At 41.3% G+C, this 27,290-nt stretch overlaps 2 protein-coding genes and 2 non-coding genes across 5 annotated transcripts; 2 read left to right on the forward strand and 2 right to left on the reverse strand.

Moving 5' to 3' along the window:
- Window positions 1-6,162: 6,162 nt before the first annotated feature.
- Window positions 6,163-8,614, reverse strand: LOC139542442 (pancreatic progenitor cell differentiation and proliferation factor). The gene is made up of 4 exons (XM_071347875.1): window positions 8,452-8,614; window positions 6,833-6,995; window positions 6,645-6,738; window positions 6,163-6,490 (listed from the first exon to the last, which is right to left on the reverse strand). Exons 2-4 carry the CDS (start codon window positions 6,963-6,965, stop codon window positions 6,352-6,354), a joined length of 366 nt encoding a protein of 121 aa, XP_071203976.1. The 5' UTR covers window positions 6,966-6,995; window positions 8,452-8,614; the 3' UTR covers window positions 6,163-6,351.
- Window positions 8,615-9,698: 1,084 nt separating this feature from the next.
- trnae-cuc (transfer RNA glutamic acid (anticodon CUC)) lies at window positions 9,699-9,770 on the forward strand. Its single transcript has one exon. It is a non-coding gene; the product is annotated as a tRNA-Glu (tRNA).
- A 114-nt stretch (window positions 9,771-9,884) lies between these two features.
- On the forward strand, window positions 9,885-9,956 carry trnae-cuc (transfer RNA glutamic acid (anticodon CUC)). The gene has a single exon. It is a non-coding gene; the product is annotated as a tRNA-Glu (tRNA).
- Window positions 9,957-10,299: 343 nt separating this feature from the next.
- On the reverse strand, window positions 10,300-27,036 carry LOC139542444 (tumor protein D54-like). 2 transcript variants are annotated; one of them, XR_011668503.1, is made up of 10 exons: window positions 26,893-27,036; window positions 25,274-25,392; window positions 24,901-25,049; window positions 18,001-18,048; window positions 17,275-17,376; window positions 12,150-12,176; window positions 11,173-11,217; window positions 10,994-11,062; window positions 10,840-10,889; window positions 10,300-10,723 (listed from the first exon to the last, which is right to left on the reverse strand). XR_011668503.1 is itself a non-coding variant. In XM_071347878.1 (9 exons), exons 1-8 carry the CDS (start codon window positions 26,918-26,920, stop codon window positions 10,862-10,864), a joined length of 546 nt encoding a protein of 181 aa, XP_071203979.1. In that variant the 5' UTR covers window positions 26,921-27,036; the 3' UTR covers window positions 10,300-10,723; window positions 10,840-10,861. The 2 variants fall into 2 exon arrangements, 1 of the variants encoding a protein (XP_071203979.1); XM_071347878.1 differs by lacking the exon at window positions 10,994-11,062.
- Between the last annotated feature and the right edge of the window lie 254 nt (window positions 27,037-27,290).

The raw sequence follows: 27,290 nt of genomic DNA on the forward strand, positions 1-27,290 counted from the left end.
CTTCAGTCTCTTTGTGTCAATATATATTCACAGAATGACCAGGATACGGATGCAGTAGTACATAATCATGTTCAATGTCACTATCTGAGCTGCTGCACCTCCTAAATGTGTCTATATCCACAGTGTCCAACACAGTTATAAAGATTTGTCCATACTCTGTCACAATTTTACCTTTGCCTTGCCAATCACTTTTTTTTTTTAATGAGCTAGTGTACGCCATACAAAGTCTCCTTCCAAGTCCTCAAATATGTTTAGAGTGTGCAGTACTCAACCTGTCGTGCTGATGACACATAGATAAGAGTGCATTTTCAGTTCATCAGGCTCAAGCAGCTAGTAGAATGAGGATGTCATAAGATGCAAGCCATCAAACAACACTTGAGAACGAGGGAACAAAGTAAATGTCTCTTTTCTTAGGGAGTCTTCTGACAGTGTACCACTATGTAAAAGACTGCATTGGCAGCCTAAGTCCACAAGAGATCAGCAACGAGCCAGAAAGCAGCAGCATGAAGATTGCAAGCAGCCGTCCAGTTAAACTTCAGCAATCAACCAATAACATTCACAGGGGCGCAGCATAGGACCACGGCTAGCTGACAGTAACAGAGCTGACTGCAAAACTGTGGGATTTTCTATGGGCTTAATGTATGTTAAAGGTGTTGTTTATGCCCATACTTAGCTGCTAATAGCATGTGTGTTTGAGAGAATGACCTCAGTCCAATTGAACAATATCTTTGACTAAGTGAGTGTGTGAGTGTAAAGTTATTATAGTGCACTCATTCCAAAGAGCTGAGAGTGTTCTGCATCATGTGAATAAATAATATCAACGCTATTTTCCTTAAAGTCCATTTCAACTTGACAATCTTCATTGTGGCCTCTTCGGTTTGAATTCAGGCCTTAGCAATGGCTTAATTAAAGAAGGATTGGTTGCAGGTTTACATGTTTCTGGCTGGGAACAAAAGGCAAAAGCTATTTCACAATCTGGGCACATGTATGGAAATGTATAAGCATCCAGTTGGAGGGAGAGCTTAGTCCTACCTTGACATGCCAAGAGAGTACCGTACCAGAAGCACAGGCTGGGTTTCCCTCTTTCATGCTTCACATGTGGCAATATATCAGACCTCTAAAGCTCAGTGGGGTTGCATTATAACTGTACTATAACAGTAACTAACTTATTCTTTTAATGTATTAATTGTATTATAACACTATCTTATTCTCCAGAGTTTATGCCTTTGATCTTTATGCTTCAGTGTTGACCAGAAACGTGTGGCGGTCACCTGAGCGATACTTTACTGCCAGGAGACTGTTGTTGTTGACACATAACATTACTGAGCATTACTGAACACTTCAGGGAACACTGTGTTAACATGGAAGTTCCTATTGGAACATGTGCACCACAGCGCACAGTCTGCAAACACTCAATAACATGATCCCAGCGTGTACACGTTCTCCCTGCATGCTGCTGATCAGAAATAGTCCAGTGATAGAGTAACACGTTAACCCTGGCCTACTGAACTTGGTGGCTCTGCCCACAAACACTGTGTTCCCCTCCCCACACAAACACTGTGTTCCTCCCCACTCTTAATATTTATAGGTTACTTGTTTATTATTAAAGGGGGGGAATATCCTGACCTTGGCTTTAGCCTCAACCCTCAACCCTAATCCTAGCTTTATGTCCACATCCCAGTTCAACCCTAACTCACAACCCAGTTCAACCCTAACCCTCAACTTCATGTCCACATCCTGGTTAAACATTAACCAGCTCTAACTTCAACCATTTGAGAGCATGCTGGATGAGAGATTCCCATGTCTGTAGAGAGTGGAACATTTGTAGTTCCCCAATTGGTAGTTACAGTCTTGTCGCTGCAACTACCGTACGACTCAGGAGAAGCAAAGGTTGAGAGCCGTGAGTCCTCCGAAACACAACCCAACCAAGCCACACTGCTCACTTAACCCGGAAGTCAGCCGCACCAGTGTGTCAGGGGAAACACCGTACAACTGGCGTACACCTGGCACTGCGCCCAGCCCGCCACAGGAGTCGCTAGTGCACGATAGGACAAGGATATCCTGCCGGCCAAACCCTCCCCTAACCCAGACGGCCACAGGAGTCGCTAGTGCACGATAGGACAAGGATATCCTGCCGGCCAAACCCTCCCCTAACCCAGACGGCCACAGGAGTCGCTAGTGCACGATAGGACAAGGATATCCTGCCGGCCAAACCCTCCCCTAACCCAGACGGCCACAGGAGTCGCTAGTGCACGATAGGACAAGGATATCCTGCCGGCCAAACCCTCCCCTAACCCAGACGGCCACAGGAGTCGCTAGTGCACGATAGGACAAGGATATCCTGCCGGCCAAACCCTCCCCTAACCCAGACGGCCACAGGAGTCGCTAGTGCACGATAGGACAAGGATATCCTGCCGGCCAAACCCTCCCCTAACCCAGACGGCCACAGGAGTCGCTAGTGCACGATAGGACAAGGATATCCTGCCGGCCAAACCCTCCCCTAACCCAGACGGCCACAGGAGTCGCTAGTGCACGATAGGACAAGGATATCCTGCCGGCCAAACCCTCCCCTAACCCAGACGGCCACAGGAGTCGCTAGTGCACGATAGGACAAGGATATCCTGCCGGCCAAACCCTCCCCTAACCCAGACGGCCACAGGAGTCGCTAGTGCACGATAGGACAAGGATATCCTGCCGGCCAAACCCTCCCCTAACCCAGACGGCCACAGGAGTCGCTAGTGCACGATAGGACAAGGATATCCTGCCGGCCAAACCCTCCCCTAACCCAGACGGCCACAGGAGTCGCTAGTGCACGATAGGACAAGGATATCCTGCCGGCCAAACCCTCCCCTAACCCAGACGGCCACAGGAGTCGCTAGTGCACGATAGGACAAGGATATCCTGCCGGCCAAACCCTCCCCTAACCCAGACGGCCACAGGAGTCGCTAGTGCACGATAGGACAAGGATATCCTGCCGGCCAAACCCTCCCCTAACCCAGACGGCCACAGGAGTCGCTAGTGCACGATAGGACAAGGATATCCTGCCGGCCAAACCCTCCCCTAACCCAGACGGCCACAGGAGTCGCTAGTGCACGATAGGACAAGGATATCCTGCCGGCCAAACCCTCCCCTAACCCAGACGGCCACAGGAGTCGCTAGTGCACGATAGGACAAGGATATCCTGCCGGCCAAACCCTCCCCTAACCCAGGCGGCCACAGGAGTCGCTAGTGCACGATAGGACAAGGATATCCTGCCGGCCAAACCCTCCCCTAACCCAGACGGCCACAGGAGTCGCTAGTGCACGATAGGACAAGGATATCCTGCCGGCCAAACCCTCCCCTAACCCAGACGGCCACAGGAGTCGCTAGTGCACGATAGGACAAGGATATCCTGCCGGCCAAACCCTCCCCTAACCCAGACGGCCACAGGAGTCGCTAGTGCACGATAGGACAAGGATATCCTGCCGGCCAAACCCTCCCCTAACCCAGACGGCCACAGGAGTCGCTAGTGCACGATAGGACAAGGATATCCTGCCGGCCAAACCCTCCCCTAACCCAGACGGCCACAGGAGTCGCTAGTGCACGATAGGACAAGGATATCCTGCCGGCCAAACCCTCCCCTAACCCAGACGGCCACAGGAGTCGCTAGTGCACGATAGGACAAGGATATCCTGCCGGCCAAACCCTCCCCTAACCCAGACGGCCACAGGAGTCGCTAGTGCACGATAGGACAAGGATATCCTGCCGGCCAAACCCTCCCCTAACCCAGACGGCCACAGGAGTCGCTAGTGCACGATAGGACAAGGATATCCTGCCGGCCAAACCCTCCCCTAACCCAGACGGCCACAGGAGTCGCTAGTGCACGATAGGACAAGGATATCCTGCCGGCCAAACCCTCCCCTAACCCAGACGGCCACAGGAGTCGCTAGTGCACGATAGGACAAGGATATCCTGCCGGCCAAAAAAAAAAAAGATCAGGACAAAGGATTCATGTTAGAACCAAGTATAAATGAGGCTTATGTCTACAGGTCTCTTTTGTGAAAGACATTTTATCTCAATAACAATAACAATATATAAATAAAGGTTCAATCAAATGCTTAGCTACAGTAACTGGAGTAAACCTTGTTGGCAACTTCAGACAGTGTAAAACTAGTGAAGTATTCACATTTGTTCCATGCTATAATTAACAATCTTGAAAGTGTATTTTATTGTGTCCTTGTTGATATTTTCAGGTGCCTACTCCACCAATGTGTTGAGATCATAGAAAGTGTGTATAAAAATATAGTGTACATTCCCTTTTATCCCCTAAGGGACTGTGAAAAACAATGTGAATGACTCTGCAGCAATACAGAATGTTCCACAGGTGGTTGACCTATATTTCAGAACAGGTGTACTGTATTATATAAGCATAAGCCATCGTCTTTACCAATTAGCTGTGGCTAATCATATTGTAGCCTAATCAGCCTAATTGCATTAACAGTGGCTGGCAGCATGTTATAAAACAGACACTACACTTATCAGTATTGTCATGAACAAAACTGACAATGGAGTTTTGGGGATTATTATCATTACTGTTATCTGGTTACACATTGTGGACACCAGAACGGTTCATTCTCAAATCTGTCTATCCCCTATCATAGCCATGGACACTTTACAAGTTCAGTATAGTGGCTATGAGTTAATAAGAATATTGACTCATTATAAAAGTTATAAACTACACTTTCATCATTAATTTAATAAATCAGGTAAAATAACTACTTAGCAATTTCTACCCTAATCTTGTTGATAAGATTGCATTTTAAATTATGTGTGTAAACTATATATACACACACACACATGTAGTTATATAAACAGTATACACAGCACCAGTCAAAAGTTTGGACACACCCACTCAAGGGTTTTTCTTTATTTGACTAATTCTACATTGTAGAATAATAGTGAAGACATCAAAACCATGAAATAGCACATGGAATGACATAGTAATTCTAAATAAATCACCGACAAGTTCACTAGCAAAGCACACGTGGAGATCATCCGTTCACTTACTCTGCGTCTCACAAAGACATGGCAGTTGGAACCAAAAATCTCAAATTTGGACTCATCAGACCAAAGAACAGATTTCCACCGGTCTAATGTCCATTGATCGTGTTTCTTGGCCCAAGCAAGTCTCTTGGTGTCCTTTAGTGGTTTCTTTGCAGCAATTTGACCATGAAGGCCTGATTCACGCAGTCTCATCTGAACAGTTTTTGCGACTGCACTTAACTTTCAAAGTTCTTGAAATTTTGTCTTAAAATGGACTGTTGCTCTTTGCTTATTTGAGCTGTTCAGTCTTTTCCCCAAATAGGGCTCTCTTCTGTATACCACCCCTACCTTGTCAACACAACTGATTGGCTCAAACGCAATGAGGAAAGATATTCCACAACTTAACAAGGCATGAAGTAGAGCGGTAGAGATACTATCAATGATCGGCTATGAAAAGCCAACTGACATTTACTCCGGAGGTGCTGACTTGTTGCACCCTCGACAACTACTGTGATTATTATTTGACCATGTTCTGTTGGTCAAATAACCACTATAATCTCCACCCGGCACAGCCAGAAGAGGACTGGCCACCCCTCATAGTCTGGTTCCTCTAGGTTTTGGCTTTTCTAGGGAGTTTTTCCCCTAGCCACAATGCTTCTTCACCTGCGGTTTGGGGTTTTAGGCTGGGTTTCTGTACAGCACTTCGATATATCAGCTGATGTAAGGGCTATACAAATACATTTGATGAAGCTGGTTATGAATGCACAGAGTGTGAAAAGCTGTCAAGGCAAATCTGAAATAGAATTGAATTTGTTTAACACTTTTTTGGTTTAGTCTTTCCATGTGTTATTTCAAAACCCTGGATTTTTTAAATTTAACTTTTAACTAGGCAAATTAGTTAAGAACCAGTTCTTATTTACAATGACAGCCTACCCAGGGCAAACCTGGGCCAATTGTGCACTGCCCTATGGGACTCCCAATCACAGCCAGATGTGATACAGCCTGGATTCGAACCAGGGACTGTAGTGACACCCCATGCACTGAGTAGGTGTCCAAACTTGACTGGTACAGTGTCTATAGTTATAGACAAACAAATATTTAGGGACTTAGTCACTTGAATAGGGAATACAAGACAAAGTATTCATTGCAAGAATTTTGATTTATTCAACAGCAAAAAGCATGATAGAGAAATCCTTTTGTATATAGAAAAATATATTTATAAACACAGAGGGAGGAAAAGCAGCCTCAATCACTAAAAAGTTTTAAAATCTGCTGCCTCAATCTCCGACTAAACTCAAGGTGTGGTGAGGTGTTGGAGAAGAGATGGAATTAGGAGGGTGGTGGGCTCCCTTGTTCCACCTTCCCAGAGTCACTGCTTTCACCGAGTTGCCTACTGAGCTGCTTCTTCAACACCATCTCCCTGGCGATACACGCCACCTGCCCGTTGGTCACTGTGTACGTTCCACTCCTGCAACAAGGAATATTGTTTAGGTAAAGAGGTACAGAAAAACAATTAACCGGTTACTTAAGGTGAGACATCTTACAAAGGACAAATTAAGCACAACATTTAAACTATGCATGGTTTTAATCCATTTGTGTGACTCTTGGGTTAGGGAACTCACTTCTGTTCAGATCCAATCATGCTGCCAGGCTGGTTCTGTTTGTTTGGGAAGAAGAAAGAAGACCACCAGTGACCAGAGTCCTGTCTCTGCAGACCTGAGGAAGAGAAAACAAAAGGAAACTTTAGGAACCGAGTGAGAGATAATATTCTTAAGTAAAACGCGTCAGAGTGCGAGAAACTGCTCTGTACCTGGGGGGTGTGGAATGACTTCACCAGCATACTCAGAACTGCCACAGGAGCTGTTGCTAGAAGTGGAGCCTATGCGCCTTCTATAGTAATCATGGGTGGCGATGAGAGAGCCAGTGGACGGAATTGATGCCATTCTCTTTAACTCCGCTCAAAGATGGAAAACCTAGGGAAGAGAGAAGGGGATATTAGGAGTGTGGAGACAGAAACCATGCAAGCAGAGGCAAGTGATACTGGGATGAGCCAAATAATATTGCTATGGATGCTGCTAGATGTCATTAAATGTGCCATAACGCAACAGCCTCAACATAGGCTTTTGTACAAATTTGTCTTTGTGGAAAGACCCATTTAAAATCAGCCTGCAACCCATTCACAGCATTGCGACACCTCAGAGAACAGGTCTATATTCAACTTCATCCAAAGTGAGTTAGAAACATGCCTGAGTGACAAATTCTGGATTACTAGCATCATCCAGTCACAGAAGCCGGTCATTAGCCTATTATAGGCAAACGTGTGTTTCCACTTCCCATGCTCCTGACCGCTTGAGCCTCTCTGATATCACTGTTTGCTTAGCCCTCAGTCTGAGGGGTGTGATAGAGACCAGCAGCTGTGCAAAGTGATTTCCACACCATGATCTGCAAATAAGTGGGCTGTCTGGGACCAGGGTATGCAGGTATAATGTTCCAACTTCCAGGCACCTATCCAGGAAAGTGCACAGGCTAGGTGAGTCACAGGACTCAACACTTGGCGTGAGGCGCTACAGGACCTCTAAAAAAAAAGGTACTGACTAAGCCACTCAAAGCAGGATATCAGAAAGCAGGACTATACAGGATGCAAAACTCTTCTCAAACACTGCAGTGGAATGCTAAACATATGGTTTTACCCCCCAACCAAACTACATTGCCATAAGCAAAAACGAGTGGTTTACTGAGAAGCAACCTGATTACATTTGAGTCAGATTTATCAGGTCCAGTCAGGGCAGAAGTTCAGTCCAGATGGTTACTGGCTAGGGATTGTCAGGGTAATGCATGTCTGTGCTACATAGGCAGTCACAAAATATCAAGGATAAACCAATCCCCTTTACACAGTGGGGAAGGGGGGAAAAAAGGTACTTCCGTTAGGCACTATTGGATGTGTGAATGTGCATTGCATTCATGCCAGCATTGCCAATCACACCTCATGTGCAGAAAAATAAGAGACCAACACTGGCAAGTGTATGATAAAACAGAGCATCTAAACAAAATGTAGATGCAAAGAGACTATACAATATCAGCAGTCAAGGCAACAATTATTCAACAAATTAGAGAATTCTTTGATGTTCCTCTTTGATGATCAGAATCAGATAATATACAAAGCTGGTAGAAAGAGAACCCCCCCATTCTGCTTTCACTATTTTAAGGCCATTAGCCTACATTGTTAAAGGCCATGTGGAATATTTTTTTTAATAATTTGTGCCAGGACAATAAATAAAATATATTTAGTGTAGGTCAACATATGATTGGACACACATTGTCCGTTGTTATCTGGGCAAGTAGCCCAGTTTATTCAATTGCCATTCAAGCTGGCATAGTCAGAGGCGAATATTTTTTAGCCTTTTCTAAAAGCAATCAAATCAATCTTACCTTTTTATTTCGCGTTTGATGATGTTGAAAAACACCAAAGGTGGTGGGTATTTTGGCAATACTCGGTGAATGAAGCTAAACGACTACTCTTGCCCATTTGTGGTATGTTCTCGAATAGAAAACTTCAAATTATTTCTGGTGTGCTCAGTGTAGAATGATGAATAGGGACAAGCAGGTAACTTTATACAGTGGGCGCTGTGACGCATCCTGGACGAGCTGCTCATGGGTGGGGTTAGGGCACGTTTAGGCTTACGTTTCCAAGGAAGCCAACCTGGACTCAGGAGTAGACGTAACATAGCAAGCGTAAATATGTACTGAAATTAGGGCAAATACTTTTCGTATGGTGTGTACAAATTTGTGGATATCCATCATCCATTTCGTATGATATGTTACTTATTACAATTCTTATGATATGTTACGAATTGCAATGTGTACAATATGTTACGAATTTGCTAAATTTATGACAAGTTATGAGTTCCAATTTGTTGTGGCTAACGTTACCTATATGGATAATGTGAACTAAGATATAGGTTATGGTTAGGATTAGGGCTAAAGTCAGGGTTAAGGGGTTATTAAGGTTAGGGGTTAGGAGGCTAAAGGGTTTAAGTTTAGGGGTAGGGTTAGCTAACATGCTAAGTAGTTTTTAAAAAAGCTAAAAGTTGTAAGAAGTTGCTAATTAGCTAGACTTGTCCTTGATGAGAGTCAAACACAACCTTTGGGTTGCTAGACTTCGCGTTATATGCACGCACGCCTTCCGTCCATCCCGACCAACTACCCTATGTAATCATACCGAGTACATTTTTCGGGTGTACGTTTAACATGTCACGTCTAGTTAAAAGGCTGGGCGAGCACAAAACATGATTTGCAATCAATTGCAATGCTCTTGACAGACAAGTCATACAGGATCCGCAGCTGTCCCAAACACGAATAACCGAACTTTAACCCAGTAGCCTACTGATTGATTCACTGTTTTAATTTGGTCTTCTACAGCGTGGAATTTCGCATTTAGGAATGAATCCTAACTGTGAAAGCAGAACATAATGTCAACATGTGATTATCTGGCTTTTTCTTTTCAATGTTTGTAAGATGATTGGAATCACAGACTATTGTAACAAATCCTATAAATGATCAAATGTTATTCCCTCAATAATAACATCATGAAGAAGAAAGACGCAATAATAGTTTTTTCAAAGTTAACAATATAATCTTTTGGAAGAGTATTTATCGTTTTCTAAGCACTTCAGACATCCCTGGTGGTCTAGTGGTTAGGATTCGGCGCTCTCACCGCCGCGGCCCGGGTTCGATTCCCGGTCAGGGAATATATGTTTTTTTTTTAAACAACATGACAGTGACTGTACTACCAAAGTCCGTTATACCAAGTTAACAATATCAGTTTTTGAAGTGTATTTATAATTTTCTGAACACTCCAGACTTCACTGGTGGTCTAGTGGTTAGGATTCGGCGCTCTCACCGCCGCGGCCCGGGTTCGATTCCCGGACAGGGAATATGTTTTTTATGTTGTTGTTTTTTAACAACATGACAGTGACTGTACTACCGAAGTCCGTTATACCAAGTTAACAATATCATTTTTTGAAGAGTATTTATCATTTTCTGAAAACTTCAGCCTTTCCTGGTGGTCTAGGGGTTAGGATTTGGCGCTCTCACTCCCACGGCCGGGTTTGATTCCCAGTCAGGGAATATAAGTGTTCTATTTTTTAAACATCATGACAATCACCGTTCTACCGGAGTCTATTATACTACCGTATCGTGGTTATAGCTGTGAACTGTAACAATAATACTCACTTTCATTTCTCTCTTTATTTCCCCCGAAAGGTATAGTATCCAAAATCAGACCAGACCACTTTTGTTTTAATTGTAAATTATCTTAATGTACAGAAATACATTACTGTACATTTGTGATTGTTATGTTCTTAGAATGCAATAGTAGAATATGACAATTACATTTTCCTTCAAACAGTAGGACAATATACATAACTACATATTGTAAACACTACTTCATATTTAGAATGAATGAAAGGTTGGAACCAACACTGTCAAAGCCATACCCAAGTTATCAACTTCCTGCATAATGTTTACTCTTTGAAGGGGTAGTGTGGACAATGACATCAGGTTAAAGTGATGAAGGGAGTAGTGAGATTACAGATGGTTGAGAGAAAAATTGATTATGTTAGAAGGAACCACTGTTCTGAGATGGGCTTCTTCCAAACCCAGAGATATCTCTGTCAATCCCTAGAATTCTGGACACCTTGTTCTGTGTGGGAGAGACAGAAGACAGTAGAGACATGAGGAATTAGTTGTAATATTAAAGATGAGAAAATACAGTATTTTCTGTTCTTTATGTTTGTGATTGTTCTCACAGACACTTACCTTCACACTTCCCACCATGTCTTCAAAAGGACTTGAATGTATTGGAATGTCTACAAGGAGGCAGAAAGACACATCTCTTAAACAATGGAAATCACTTTGAGGTATCATTTCAGGTTAAAGTAAGTTTTTCAGCTTGAAATGTAACTTTATTTACTTGCAGCATTAATGTCATTCTAATGTCGTTCACCAGACTCTTCCTCCCCAAGCACTGTTCGCAATTAGCCTGGGGACGAAGTTAATATCATTCAAACATCATTCACCGCCTATGGAGGTACTGCAGAAAGTAGTAGTAGTGCAGAATTTCAGTGATGTCAGGTGTGCCCAGTGTTTTACCTCATTGACATAGCAGGCACACTGATGGAGTGGCCCAAGGAGGGGCTGGTGCGTCCGAGAGCAGAAACAGAGACAAAGAGAGATTAGTAAGAGTGCAACAGTGCATCATGTAGTATAGCAGTACAACATGTAGTATAGCAGTACAACATGTAGTATAAAGTAGTAGTATAGTAGTACATCATGTAGTATAAAATGTAATATAGCAATACACCATGTAGTATAGCATGTAATATAGTAGTAGATCATGTAGTATAGCAGTACATCATGTAGTATAGCAGTACAACATGTAGTATAGCAGTACAACATGTAGTATAGTAGTACAGCATGTAGTATAAAGTAGTAGCATAGTAGTACATAATTTAGTATACAGTAGTAGTGCATCATGTATTATAGGAGTGCATCATGTAGTATAGGAGTGCATCATGTAGTATACAGTAGTAATACAGTATGTAGTATAAGAGTGCATAATTTAGCATAGGAGTGCATCATGTAGTATACAGTATGTATTATAGGAGTGCATAGTGTAGTATAGAAGTGCATCATGTAGTATAGAAGTGCATCATGTAGTATAGCAGTACAACATGTAGTATAGCAGTACAACATGTCGTATACAGTAGTAGTACAGTATGTAGTATAGTAGTACATCATGTAGTATAGTAGTATATAGCACGTGAGCAAGAAAAACAGATAAGATCAGTAGCAGCTTAATCAGGTGAAGGTTGAAAGGTCAGCAAGCCAAGGTCAGCAACAGTAACTTGGCCTATTAGCTTGGGTAGTTCACTCAGATCTAAACTAATGCAACAGTTCACTCAGTAGTTAGTTACAGTAAGTAGTTCACTCAGATTTAAGGTAGTATAGTCTTGCAGGGCTGAGGAACCTGGACCCCCTTGACTAAAGCTAATGCAACATCAGAATATATCACATTGAAATCAAGGTTTTCCATTATCACAAGGCCAGGGAACTCCTACTATCCTTACCGAGGTGGGCTTGGCAAAGGCAGTGCCCTGTCCGGTCAGTGGGCAGCGTTCCAGGAAAGAGATGGGGAAAGAGAGATGGTCAGATAAAGTAATCAAGAGGTGACATGGAGTTGTAAATATTGACAGTGCGCTGTATGAGTGAGAGAGTGTGTGTGTGTGTATATATAAAAAAATACTTAAACCATTAATGGCAAGCAAAAATGCATCACAGCGACAGCTATCCTTTACACAGGCTCAATTTAAAGGCTTTGAAGGAACAGTAAAGTAGTTAAAGCGATAATGTTGCCAATTACGACCGACTGGTCTGATTAGATTAAGGCTGTTGAATTTCTTCCTGTGATTGCGTAAACAAGTGCACAAGAAGAAACCTTTGTCCCAACAATGTGTCCTGTGAAGGGCAGTGGTGTAAAGTACTTAAGTAAAACTACTTGAATGTACTACTTAAGAAGTTTTTTGGGGTATCTGTATTTAACTATTTATATTTGACAACTTTTACTTCACTACATTCCTAAAGAAAATTATAAAAATTGTACTCCATACATTTGCCCTGACACCCAAAAGTACTTGTTACATTTTGAATGTCAGTTGTATTGCTTTTTAAAATCAGAACAACAATTTTCAGCTGTGCTAACATAATTTCAAAAGGGTTTTCTATTGATCAATGAAACTTTTAAGATAAACTTGGATTAGCTAACACAACGTGCCATTGGAACACAGGAGTGATGGTTTCTGATAATTGGCCTCTGTTATGCGTAGATATATATATATATATATTTTAATCAGCCTTTCAGCTACAATAGTCATTTACCACATTAACAAAGTCTACACTGTATTTCTGATCAATTTGATGTTATTTTAACAGACAATATTTTTTTTGCTTTTCTTTCAAAAACAAGGACATTTCTAAGTGACCCCAAACTTTTGAACGGTAGTGTATGTTGTGCAAAAAAAAGTCAATTATGAATTATTTTGTCTTAGTTAAGAACAAATTGTCATCCAATAGGCTTTGATTACATTTCCAATATCCCCGTCCACGTGGAAATTCTGTAAGAGTTATATGGAGGCCAATTAGATGGTGGTCCAATCACATTCTGTCTCCTATTATTATTATTTTTACATTTGATGCCAGCAAGAATGAGACCAGGAAGTAATCAAGACGGCTAGCTTGATTAAGCCTCCTCCATGTATCTCTCACTAGGTCAGGGTTTTTCAACCTCCATATATCCACTAGTTCTAATGTATACATGATCTTTGTGATCTCCTTAAAAGTGCTTGATGGTGATAGTTTGTGGAGTGATTTCCTTTACGATCCCTTGAGGTACTTAAAACCGTATTATAATCTCCCACTATAATAATAGATTCATTTGTTGCTTGTGAGCGCAATAGATTATTATAAATATTTTAGAAGAAGTGTGGATCATCATTTTTTGGCCCATATAGATTAATTAGCCAGATCTGTTTTTGGTCCAATAGGATATTTAAAATAATCCATCTTCCTTGCGGATCTGTTTGCACAGTTTGCACAATCGGATCAAAAAGGTAATCACCCTTTTGAGTTTCTTTGCCCATGACAAAAATATATTTCTCCCTCCAAGTCCTTTTTCCACCCAGCCTCCTCTATATTTGTAGAATGAGTTTCCTGTAAACAATATCTATTATATTCTTTCTCTTTTAGCCATGTAAAAATGTATCTTCTTTTTTAATGATCTGCTAAGCCCTTACAATTATAACTGCCTATACTTATTTCCCCACTTACCATAATGATATCAATTATACTTACCACAACCAATGGTGTAAACTTACAATTTAAAATCACCATGATGATTAAATGTAGATATAGCTGTACCATAATAATTTGCACTGTTAAGCATACCGTAGCTGCAACTTTGTAAACCTCCAATTGTCCTAATATTCCACCCACTAAAACCTCCCCCATATCTAGGTCTGTTGTCACTGAGACCATCAGACCATCTCCCTGACTCATGATGCAACTTTGCGTCCTAAGGCAAACCCTTGGCGTTGGCCAGAGGGAAATATGGGCAGTCCCAAGATAACATAAATATCTATGAGGGTGCTTAAGAGAACTAACCAAATAACATGGGAAACTGTCAGAAAAAAATAAATAGTAACAATAATAGATACTATTAATATAAATAATAACAGCACAATCTTATAAATGCATGCTCATGTTTGAAAAGTCCTAGCAAGGCTATAAGCATGTCAGCCCAGCCTGCTCAGTTCATTGGATTCAATTGTTCGGGGAAAAAAGGAAGAAATTAAGAGAAAACAACCTGAATATATCGCAGGACCAGTCCTTTTTTATGTCCATTACATGCAAGACATATTTCCTGTAGTCCTCATTATATCTTGTTGTATTCCGACAAAAAAAATGAAGAAGGAGAAAGGAACATAGATTCTAACGGCTACTAATAACTGCAAGTAAAAATTAGTCTTAGGCATCATACTGCCCATAAAGGAATACCCAAGTTTAACTTACAATCGACTGACACAGCCATGGCACGATAGCCAAGAATATATGCAGTACTGACAATCCAGAGCGAGTAAACCTGTAAACCCAAACCTCTCTCCACCCATACACATTTTGTTTTTTATTCCAGGGTTGTTGCTCTATCACCTCGGCTGTTTTACACCTAGGTCTATATCATTAGGATCAAGAATATAAAAAGGTAGCATAAATAGCTTATATAGAAATATATAATATACCTCTCTCTCGCTTAGAGAAGTGTTCTATCGTTAACTGTAATCAGTTTATCCCAGTGTTAACCGGCCCGCCACACACTAATAAAGACAACAACCCTGTTGACAATACCTAATCAATTTGCCGGCGTGTAACGGAACAATAATCATCCTTTACATTTTTTATAATGAGATTTATTTTTTAAATGTAAAAGGCAAATGACACCAATTATTTTAGGATCATATAGGCCTATTCCAATAGAGAACCTAGGCAGGTTTTTAATGATATAGTCCTTTATCATTGCCCTATAATAAATCTATTTCATATTTATAACGTTTTATCTTAACAGCTATTCATTCCAATTCACATCAGCGAACAATAACATATTTTAAGTCATAATATACACGACCTCTACAATTAGGCCATATCATATCAACTTAAAAAAACAACCTTGGTATTTCTAATGTACAATCTTCAAATTAAATAAGTAAATAAATCATAAAGAAAAAAGGTCAGCCTTACCCATCTTTGCCTTCCCCTAAATCAAAACCTGATATTAAGTCCATATAGAAAAAGGATAAGTTCATCATACCCATTCTGCATGACCATAAGTCCAACCTTATTTTAAGTCCACGGTTCCATACTGCATGAATAAAAAAAGTTGTTCATGCAAAAAAAAGTTATACAAATTAATCCATATGTGTACTGTGTAACGCGGTGCAAATATCTATCGAGGACTACTTCAACAGCAGGTAGCTATCACACAGCCACGTTGTAATCTTCAAGTCCTTGAATATTTGGTTGTTTACATATAATTTATTGACCACGAGACGAACATTCTGCTTCACTGCTCGGAGCCTTTTGAAAGTGGGGTACAGGGCACGTCGTCTCTCCACTATTTTATGGGGGAAATTGTTCATCAATAGAGAATGAGGTGTTCTTCAATTCCCTACCCTGTTGTAACAAAGCAATTTTCATTTTGAGGTGGGTCAGCATAGCTACGATCGGACGGGGCCTTCCCTCTGCTCTGCCACCGAAACGGTGAGCCCTTTGAAAATCAATTGTTTCCACTTGTTCGTCCGTCATATTGAGATTACTTTTCCTGAACACCTTGATTTTTCCTCCGTTGACTAATAGTTTTCGTTTTCATCCTCCTTCATTCCCATTATAACAATATTATTTTTCATACTTCTGCACTTTAGATCAAGTAATTCGGCTTTCATTGTTTTATTATCATACCGTAGCCTCTCTGTATTGTCTTCTAGGGAGTCCACGGCAGTTTTCAATATCTTATTTTCCACTCGTATTTCATTTTATTACTGTAATCCATTCCTATTTTTAAGGCCTCAAACTCCCCCAGTAACCCAGGCAATAGATCACTTTTTTAACTGCTCGCTCATGCTTGTAAGCAATGCTCTATCTTCTGGAGACAGTTATAAAATCGTCCCCCTCCCAATGTTAAATTTTTAATTTTTGGCGGCGGCTTCCCATCAGTTTCGCTTGTAGAACACGAGGAAAGATATTCTCTTGTTCGCTTCGATGTATCCGTTTCTTTTTCGAGCATATCAAAATGCGGATCAATAAATAGTTCCAGATTCTCTATATTATCCAGAATGTTTGCTTCGTAGTTATCAGCTAATCCTCAATTTCTGTGATTAATTCATGCGACAAGCTATGCCTACCACGCTGCCACGTCAGACTTGGTCTTTTACCAAATAGGGCTATCTTCTGTATACTTTGTCACAACACTTTTTTTGGTTAATAGATGATTCCATTTGTGCTATTTCATAGTTATTCACTATTATTCTACAATGTAGAAAATAGTAAAAATGAAGAAAAACCCTGGAATGAGTAGGTGTGTCCAAACTTTTGACTGGTACTGTATATATATATATACTGTTGAGCGTGAAAAACCCAACAGCATTGCAGTTCTTGACACACTCAAACCGGTGTGCCTGGCACCTACTACCATACCCCGTTCAAAGGCACTTTTGTCTTTGTACTTTTGTCTTGCCCATTCACCCTCTGAATGGGACATACAGAATCCATGTCTTGATTGTCTCAAGGCTTAAAAATATTTTTGTAACCTGTCCCCCCCTTCATCTACACTGATTGAAGTGGAATTAACATGTGACATCAATAAGGGATCATATCTTTCACCTTGAATCACCTGGTCAGTCTGTCATGGAAAGAGCAGGTGTTCCTAATGTTTTGTACACTCAGTGTGTGTGTGTGTATATATATATATATATATATATATATAGTATATATATATATATAACTGGATTAAAAAGAAGATTGATTTAGTGGATTAAGACAAAGTGACGATATGAAAGGTGGACACAGCTGGCGGACAGATGAGTAATAGAGGTGGTGAAGGAAGATGGAAAGAATAGAAGGGTGTGTAGGAGGATGAGCTGAGGGTACCTCATGTCTCCAAGTCTCCTTGTAATGGCCACACCCACTGTGGACAGGGCAGCACTGGTCATCTGTCCTGCATTAGAGATACTCTCCTGGGTCCTCTTATACCTAGTCACAGAAAGCAAGAGAGAGAGTCAGAGATCTAGAAAAGACAGGAAGTTTATATTTTGACTACCAATCAGTCGGCATGACTACTATAGTATATCAACGGGGAAAGGGCAAAACTTAACCTATGTCACTGAGGTTTGTTCAAAGTACACCCTACACAAGGACTTAATTTGCATATTGGCCGATCCACATGTTCCACTTTCTTGAATCCTCCTTTTCACAGTGACGAGCTTGCTGTGTGCCACCACAGCATCAGCGGGAGGACACATGCTATGAGCACGGATGGACTGGTTGAAACAAGATGGGTGACACCCCAAAACATGAGCCATTAGCACCTTCGTCGTCACCCTGTCCTAGTGCAGATAGCCAGATTCCCCCCACCCCCTCTGTTTTCACCAAGTGAAGTGCTCCCTCCCCAGCCAGGCCAGCCACAGCCTGTTGTTAATGCTGCTGCCAGTGTTAAGAAAGGCTATTGGACAGGCTATTAACAGGCCTCTGATCCAGCTGACCTTAAAATCCCATCAGCTGTTCCAACATAGAGCTTAGAACAACATAGAACAAGAAGCCTTTTAGCAAAGCCCGTCTTGGTTAAATTCACATATATAATGGATAGTGACCACTCACATGTTAGATTGGCTGATGTCCTCCAGAGTAGCTGAGGCTGTCAGATATCTGTAAATACAGAGGTACATTATCATCAGGGCTCCATCTTAGAGAAAGCGTTAAGTACTGAAGATGAGCGTGCATTTCAGGATTATGTACTGTAGGTATGATGCCAGGCAAAAACAAGGTGCTGACATTGTATGCTTTTCTACGACGTTCTGCCAGAAATAATAATAGATGCAATAGCTGCTTTGGCAGGCTTGGTTCACCTTTGCCCAACTTTTACTAATTTTTCCACCTGAGATTGCTTCTACCAACCTTAGGCCAGACATGGTACTCTGGTCCCCTTCACGAAAGGCTGTGTACATCATAGAGCTCACAGTCCCGTGGCAAAACTCTGTTGAAGAGGCCTACGAGCGTAAGAAACTGCGTGAAACAGAGTTGGCAGCAGACGCAACTCAGCGTGGCTGGAATGCAAAAGTCTGGCCAGTTAAAGTGGGATGCAGAGGATTTGTGGCTTCTTCTACCATCAGGTTGCTGAAAGAACTTGGAATCCATGGACAGGCTCTGCGGTAGACCGTCAGAGCAGTTTCTCAAGCAGCTGAAAGAGGCAGCCAGTGGATCTGGATCAAACGGAAGGACACTTGCTGGGCTATAACTTCATGACCCCCCACCCCCACCTGAGAACCCAATTCAGATCCCTCCAACTTGAGGAGGGCATATGAGGTATGCGGTCAGCTGTAGGGCTGGCTCATAGTCCCGTGGGAAATCTTAATTGGGCATGGGACACAAGCTAAGGCTTGATCACCCTTTAGCTGGCCACCTTTGATGAGGGTGTTTAGTGATTAAAGGCCGAAACACCCACTGATTCAAAGGCACACTACTGAGGATGTGTCCCAAAATGTACATCTTAACCCAGTCTAAGAAATAAACCTCCCATGCCACTCTGTCAACATCACGGCAAATCTCATGTGAGTGCATATCATCTATTGGCACAATGGACAGTTTTAACATCTCGTCCCGTGTTTTATGATTCTGATTATCTGGACCAGTCCAGTGACTGCTGTGAAAGGACAGCTGACAACATAGGAAAGTCTGTGTGACAGCTTGGAGAGACAGCTGACCGGATGGTATAGACCCCAATGGGGCTGTAATGGGCTAGCTACCCATGTTGGCAGTCTCCGACGCTGCTTCAGTATGTTGGAGACACCCGCTAAGTGCTACTGAAAGTCAACAAAGGAACATACCCCTAGAGCTTGCGAGAGCTGGGGCGCAAGATGGCTCAACGACTGATCACACGGCTACGGACCCAGGAACGGAAACGACTACGAGTAGGAACACAGCAGTTTTAACATCTCGTCCCGTGTTTTATGATTCAGAGTCAAATCTGCTCTGGTTCATTTGCAAAGGCTGTCCATTAGTTTGAAGTCTATCCACAGTTTTGGAATGCCTTCAAATCTGATAGTGTCTCAGGGGGAGTTGGGATAAAACACATTTCCAATTCACAAATGCATATAATACACAATTATACACAAGCACAAAACTGTTCGCTGCTCTGGCACCCCAATGGTGGAACAAACTCCCTCACGACGCCAGGACAGCGGAGTCAATCACCACCTTCCGGAGACACCTGAAACCCCACCTCTTCAAGGAATACCTAGGATAAAGCAATCCTTCTGCCCCCCCCCCCCTTAAAAGATTTAGATGCACTATTGTAAAGTGGCTGTTCCACTGGATGTCATTAGGTGAATGCACCAATTTGTAAGTCGCTCTGGATAAGAGCGTCTGCTAAATGACTTAAATGTAAATGTAAATGAAATAGGACAAATATACTGAACAAATATAGAAACGCAACATGTGAAGTGTTGATCCAATGTTTCATGAGCTGAAATAAAAGATCCCAGAAATGTTCCATACGCACAAAAAGCTTATTTCCCTTAAATGTTGGAATGTTCATTTCTCTACCATAAGCCGTCTTAGGGAAGCTCATCTGGGTGCTCGTCATCCTCACCAGGATCTTGACCTGACTGCAGTTCGACTTCAGTGGGCAAATTCTCACCTTCGATGGCCACTGGCACGCTGGAGAAGTGTGCTCTGCACAGATTAATCCCGGTTTTAACTGTACCGGGCAGATGGCAGACAGCGTGTATGCCGTCGTATGGGCGAACAGTTTGCTGATGCCAACATTGTGAACAGAATGCCCCATGGTGGCGGTGTGGTTATGGTATGAGCAAGCATAAGCTATGGACAACTAACACAACTCTATTTTATCAATGGCAATGTGAATGCACAAAGATACCGTGACGAGATCCAGAGGCCCATTGTCGTGCCACCTCATGTTTCAGCACGATAATACACAGCCCCATTACGCAAGGATCTTTACACAATTCCTGGAAGCTGAAAATGTCCCAGTTCTTCCATGGCCTGCACACTCACCAGACATGTCACCCATTGAGCCTGTTTGGGATGCTTTGGATCGACATGTACGACAGTGTGTTCCAGTTCCCACAAATATCCAGCAACTTCGCACAGCCATTGAAGAGGAGTGGGACAACATTTCACAGGCTTATCAACTCTATGCAAAGAAGCTGTATCTGTCGCACTCCACGAGGCAAATGGTGGTCACACCAGATACTGACTGGTTTTCTGATCCACGTCTCTAATTTGTTTAAAAGGTATCTGTGACCAACAGGTGCATATCTGTATTCCCAGGCATATGACATCTATAGATTAGGGCCTAATGAATGTATTTAAATTGACAGATTTATTTTTTTTGCAGTGTATATTTGGTATTTGATTAGGATCCCCATTAGCTGTTGCAAAAGCAGCAACTACTCTTCCTGGGGTCCACACAGAACATGAAACATAATACAGAATGACATAATACATAACATCAATAGACAAGAACAGCTCAAGGACAGAACTACACAATATTTTTTTAAAGGCACACATAGCCTACATATCAATGCATACACACAAACTATCTAGGTCAAATAGGGGAGAGGCGTTGTGCCGCGAGGTGTTGCTTTATCTGTTTTTTGAAACCAGATTTACCGTTTATTTGAGCAATATGAGATGGAAGGAAGTTCCATGCAATAAGGACTCTATATAATACTGTACGCTTTCTTGAATTTGTTCTGGATTTCGGGACTGTGAAAAGACCCCTGGTGGCATGTCTGGTGGGATAAGTGTGTGTGTGTCAGAGCTGTGTGTAAGTTGACTATGCAAACTATTTGGAATTTTCAACACATTGTTTCTTATAAAAAGAAGAAGTGATGCAGTCAGTCTCTCCTCAACTCTTAGCCAAGAGAGACTGGCATGCATAGTATTTATATCAGCCCTCTGATTACAATCAAGAGCAAGATGTGTCGCTCTGTTCTGGGCCAGCTGCAGCTAAACTAGGTCTTTCCTTGCAGCACTGGACCATACGACTGGACAATAATCAAGATTAAACAAAACTAGAGCCTACATAACTTGCTTTTTGGAGTGTGGTGTCAAAAAAGCAGAGCATCTCTTTATTATGGACAGACCTCTCCCCATCTTTACAACCATTGAATCTATGTGTTTTGACCATGACAGTTTACAATCTAAGGTAATTTAGTCTCCTCAACTTGTTCAACAGCCACAAGAAATGATTTGTACCAAATAAAATGCTCTTAGTAGAGATGTCCAGGACCAGTTTATTACTGGCCACCCATTCCAAAACAGACTGCAACTCTTTGTTAAGAGTTTCAGTGACTTCATTAGCTGTGATGGATATATGGTTGAATCATCAGCATACATGGACACACATGCTTTGTTTAATGCCAGTTGCAGGTCATTGGTAAAAATATAAAAGAGTAGAGGGCCTAGAGAGCTGCCCTGCGGTACACCACACTTTACATGTTTGACATTAGAGAAGCTTCCATTGAAGAAAACCCTCTGAGTTCTATTAGATAGATTGCCATATTGTGGATTCAGAGCTGAGGTTAAAAAGCCATAACACATACGTTTTTTTCAACAACAGGTTAGGGTCAATAATGTCAAAGGTTGCACTGAAATCTAACAGTACAGCTCCCAATCTTATTATTATAGATTTATTTTAACCAAACATCAGTCATTTGTGTCAGTGCAGTACATGTTGAGTGCCCTTCTCTATAAGCATGCTGAACGTCTGTTGTTAATTTGTTTATAAACAAATAGCATTGTATTTGGTCAAACAGTTCCAACAGTTTGCTAAGAGCTGGCAGCAAGTTTATAGGTATACTGTTAGAACCAGTAAAGGCTGCTTTACCACTCTTGGGTAACGGAATTACCTTGGCTTCCCTCCAGACCTGAGGACAAAGACTTTCCTCTAGGCTCAGATTAAAAATATGACAGATAGGAGTGGCTATAGAGTCAGCTACCATCCTCAGTAGCTTTCCATCTAAGTTGTCAATGCTAGGAGGTTTGTCATTATTGATCTATAGCAATCATTTTTCCACCTCTACCACACTAACTTTACAAAATTCAAATGTGCAATGCTTTTCTTAAATTTTTAGTTTTTTTATGCATGAATACAATTGCTCACTGTTCGATGTTGGCATTTCCTGCCTAAATTTGCCCACTTCGCCAATGAAATAATCATTAAAATAATTGGCAACATCAAATGGTTTTGTGATGAATAAGCCATCTGATTCAATGAAAGATGGAGCTGAATTTGTCTTTCTGCCCATAATTTCATTTAAAGTACTCCGAAGTTTTTCCCCCACATTTTTTATATCATTAATCTTGGCTTAATAATAGAGTTTCTTCTTCTTTTTGTTGAGTCTAGTCACATAATTTCTCAATTTGCAGTAAGTAAGCCCGTCAGATGTGCAGCCAGACTTATTAGCCACTCCTTTTGCCCCATCTCTTTCAACCATACAGCTTTTCAATTCCTCATCAATCCATGGAGCCGTAACAGTTCTAACAGTCAGTTTCTTAACAGGTGCATGTTTATCAGTAATTGGAAGAAGCAATTTCATAAATGCATCAAGTGCAGCGTCTGGATGCTCCTCATTAATCACATCAGACCAACAAATATTTTTAACATCATCCACATAAGAGTCACAGCAAAATCTTTTGTATGATCTCTTATACACTATTTTAGGCCCAGTTGTTGGAACTTTGGCTTTCCTGGATATAGCCACTATATTGTGATCACTGCATCCAATGGGTACGGATACAGCTTTAGAACAAAGTTCTACAGCATTAGTAAAAATGTTATCAATACATGGAGATGATCTTGTTCCTGTAGTGTTTGTAAACACCCTGGTAGGCTGATTAATAACCTGAACCAGATTACAGGCACTGGCTACAGTAAGAAGCTTCCTCTTGAGCGGACAACTTGATGAAAACCAGTCAATATTCAGGTGCCCAAGAAAGTAGACCTCTCTGTTTATATCACATACAGTATCAAGCATTTCACACATATTATTTAGATAAAGACTGTTAGCACTTGGTAGCCTATAGCAACGCCCCAAAAGAAAAGGCTTTAGATGTCCCAAGTGAACCTGCAACAAAAACACTTCAATAACACTTGACATAAGATCTTCTCTAAGCATTACAGGGATATGGCTCTGAATATATACAGCAACACCTCCCCCATAAGCATTTCTGTCTCTTCTATAGATGTTATATCCTTGTATTGCTACTGATGTATCATTACATTAATTATCTAAGTGAGTCTCAGAAATGGCTAATATATGAATGTTATCTGATGTCAGCAAGTTATTGATTTCATGAACCTTATTTCTAAGGCAACGTATATTAATATGGGCTATTTTCAGCCCTTTCCTGGGTAGCTTATCGGATATAGACATAATACTGAAAAGAGCAAACAAAGCAAGAGAACAAAATATACATTCAGCAGTCCATTAATCAATTGGTGTGTGTGTGTTGTGGGGTTGAAGCTTCGAATCCATAGGCTTGGCTCTCTCATCCCTTCCAGGCTTCTGGGAGGGAGGGAGGGTGTACAATGAGCCTGTCATAGCGGATGTAAGCAATGTCCCCACGCGCTCTGGCAGCTTTCATGGCTGGGATCAGTTATTTCCTATTTCCTAAGATATACGTTCCTCTCAAGTTCTTGGCTCTTTCCAGAACAGCTACCTTGTCCTTGAACCTCAGGAACTTGACCACTATCGGTCTGAGCCTATCAACTGGGCCGGGTTTTCCACTCCCGTGGGTGTGCTCCACCTCAATCTTCCTGTGGTCCATCTTCAATTTCTCAGGGATCATTTCCCTCACTTTGTCCTCAGACTCCGTCCAGGTCTCATGTGGAGATTCTGCAATTCCGTCCACAACCATGTTATTCTGCCTTGAACTGATGTCCTCTCTCAATGACTTACAGATTGCTGTCATCAACTCATCGAGCTGACCCTGGGAGAACTGCAAAATGTTCTTCAGGTCCTGGACCTCTCTGGTCAGGTCGTCCATTATTTTATTAGTAGAATCAACGAGTATTTGGACAAAACACTTGAAGCTATTTTCTTGTTGTTGTAACAACTGCTTGTAGGTCTCTTTTTGTTTGTTTAATAGATCCTTCACGTGTGATAGAGAGACACCACTGTCCTCAACGGTACTCCTGCTGGCTTTGGTCTTTGTCAGTACCCACCAAATTATTATTATTATTACTATTATTATTATTGCTATTATTATTATTATTATTACTATTATTATTATTACTACTATTATTATTATTACTATTATTCTGATACTAATTATGATGTATTATTGTCAAGCTTGTTATGTAATTCACTGACAGTCACTCAATCAGCCCATGTCAGCTAACATTTTTTAGATGGGTAATTTAGCCTTTATAATTACTTTAATACATTTCTGGTGATGATGTTGTATAGGCAGTTGAAGAAGCAGGAGTGTTGTGTGACATCATGAGGGCATCTCACAGGAGGAAGTACTTACGCATTGGAGGTCTGGACTTCCTGCCAGCCTTTGGACAGGTTCTGTTTAATCTCACTGAAGGGGCCAATACCCAGCTGCCTCTTGATGTCCATTGCATATTTCTCTTTGGCCAAGAGTACCTGCCGCAAAGTCTGTATTTCATCCTCCGTCTGAGCAGAAAAAAATGACAGAAAAGTTTACAACGTTCAGACTAAAAATAATAAATTGTGGATTTTCTATGACTTGTCTTTTTCCATTGATTTGGGTGCAAATCAAAATCTGAACAAACTATTATGCTAAGAGACACATTCAACATAAATTAATATGACAATGTTTGACAACATGAAGAATGGGACAAAGGGGCAAAGTTGGACAGACAGAGAGAGAATAATACCTTTGCCAGCTCCATCTTTAAATCAAACTCATCCTCCTCTGATAGACCGTTAGTCGGACTTCCAATTCCTGATATTCCAATGGAAGTGTTCCTTGGTGAAACATTTTCCCCACTGTAACCTTTGAAAGGATAGATGTTATTGTCTACAATGTATACCCATATCAATGCTCGAACTGTGACTTCATAAATGTTCAATCAGTTGTTGACATCAATTACTGCTCTACTGGCAGTTCATCTTCATTTAGTCAACTAGTCTCAACTAAAGAGATGCTCTGCTTTTTTGATACCACACTCCAAAAAGCAAGTTCTGCAGGCTCTAGTTTTGTCTAATCTTGATTATTGTCCAGTCGTGTGGTCCAGTGCTGCAAAGAAAGACCTAGTTTAGCTGCAGCTGGCCCAGAACAGAGTGGCACATTTTGCTCTTGATTGTAATCAGAGGGCTGATATAAATAGTATGCATGCCAGTGTCTCTTGGCTAAGAGTTGAGGAGAGACTGACTGCATCACAATGTGTTGAAAATCCCAAATGGTTTGCATAGTCAATTTACACACAGCTCTGACACACACACTTACCCTACCAGACATGCCACCAGGGGTCTTTTCACAGTCCCGAAATCCAGAACAAATTCAAGAAAGCGTACCGTATTATATAGAGCCCTTATTGCATGGAACTTCCTTCCATCTCATATTGCTCAAATAAACAGCAAACCTGGTTTAAAAAAACAGATAAAGCAACTTGACCTAGATAGTTTGTTTGTATGCATTGATTATGTAGTTCTGTCCTTGTCTATTGATGTTCTGTATTATGTCATTCTGTATTATGTTTTTTGATTTGTGTACTTTTGCATTAGCTAATGGGGACGCTAATAAAATACCAAAATACCAATACCAACTTACTGTTGAGAGTTAGAATAGTAAAATGCACAAGGTGCAATTTCGAAATTTTGTTTTGCATCAGCAGTCTTTCTCTTGTAATATCAGTCACTCAATTAGCCCATGTCAGCTCACATTTTTTTTAGATGGGTAAGATAGTCTAGCGGTCAGCTATCTAAACTTGTAGTAATCACGGGTATTGACCGGTGGGCACCCATTGATTTTGTTAGTCACACTCAGTCAGATATCATATTAAACATGCAATGCAAACATTTCTCTAGACCCCATGGCAAAATTAGTAGAATTGCAGGACATTAGCTCTAGAACTGCTACTGTTTCTCTCCGCACCATGGGAAAATGAGTAGAATTGCATGACATTTGTTAAAAATGTGCCATATCTTCTCTCCGCCCCATAGCAAATTGTTTAGAACTGCAGCAAACCTGTTTTAAAACAGCAACATTTTCTCTACAACCCATGGAAAAATGTGTAGAATTGAACTCTAAAACGTATAATTTTTTTAAATCTCCGCTGTCAAGAGACATTCGTTGTTCTCAATTTCGCCCAGTGCGCAGTCCATGGTGCTGAATTCCATGCCTACCTGTAGCACTAGCAATAGCATTACGTGTGGCTAATCACGCATAGCAGGAAAGGTTATCTAGGCAAGTATTCTTTATCTCACCGTGTGATACAGAGTAGGATGTCAGTCGGTCATTGAACAATTCAACAATCTAGCCATAGTAACTTACCTTGCCTATTCATGATCAGCAGAGGCATGAACAACTCCGTTTCACCCAGCACTTATTTTCCGTGTTCGTGCTATTGTTAGCTTTTGCTAAATGGTGTCCAATCCCTACTGCTCAATAATAGATGTCTCAAATGCTTCTCTGTACTCACATTCAGTATCACGCTATGGTTTACATGCCAAAGCTATATACAGGAAATCAAGATCATAATGTAGTCTTATTGGAATATTAACGTTATGTTGCGTTGTTTATTCAACACCTAAGTGTTTTAAGAATTAATCCCGCACGTGAGTGTGTGAGATGAATGGGGCGTACCCCTGTCGAGTAAACAAATTCGATTTATTTTTATACAGATTGTCCATATTGTTCATCGATGTTATTTTATAAAGTATAGGCTATCC

This window comes from Salvelinus alpinus, chromosome 17, assembly GCF_045679555.1.
Source record: "Salvelinus alpinus chromosome 17, SLU_Salpinus.1, whole genome shotgun sequence".
NCBI classification, from domain to species: Eukaryota; Metazoa; Chordata; class Actinopteri; order Salmoniformes; family Salmonidae; genus Salvelinus; species Salvelinus alpinus.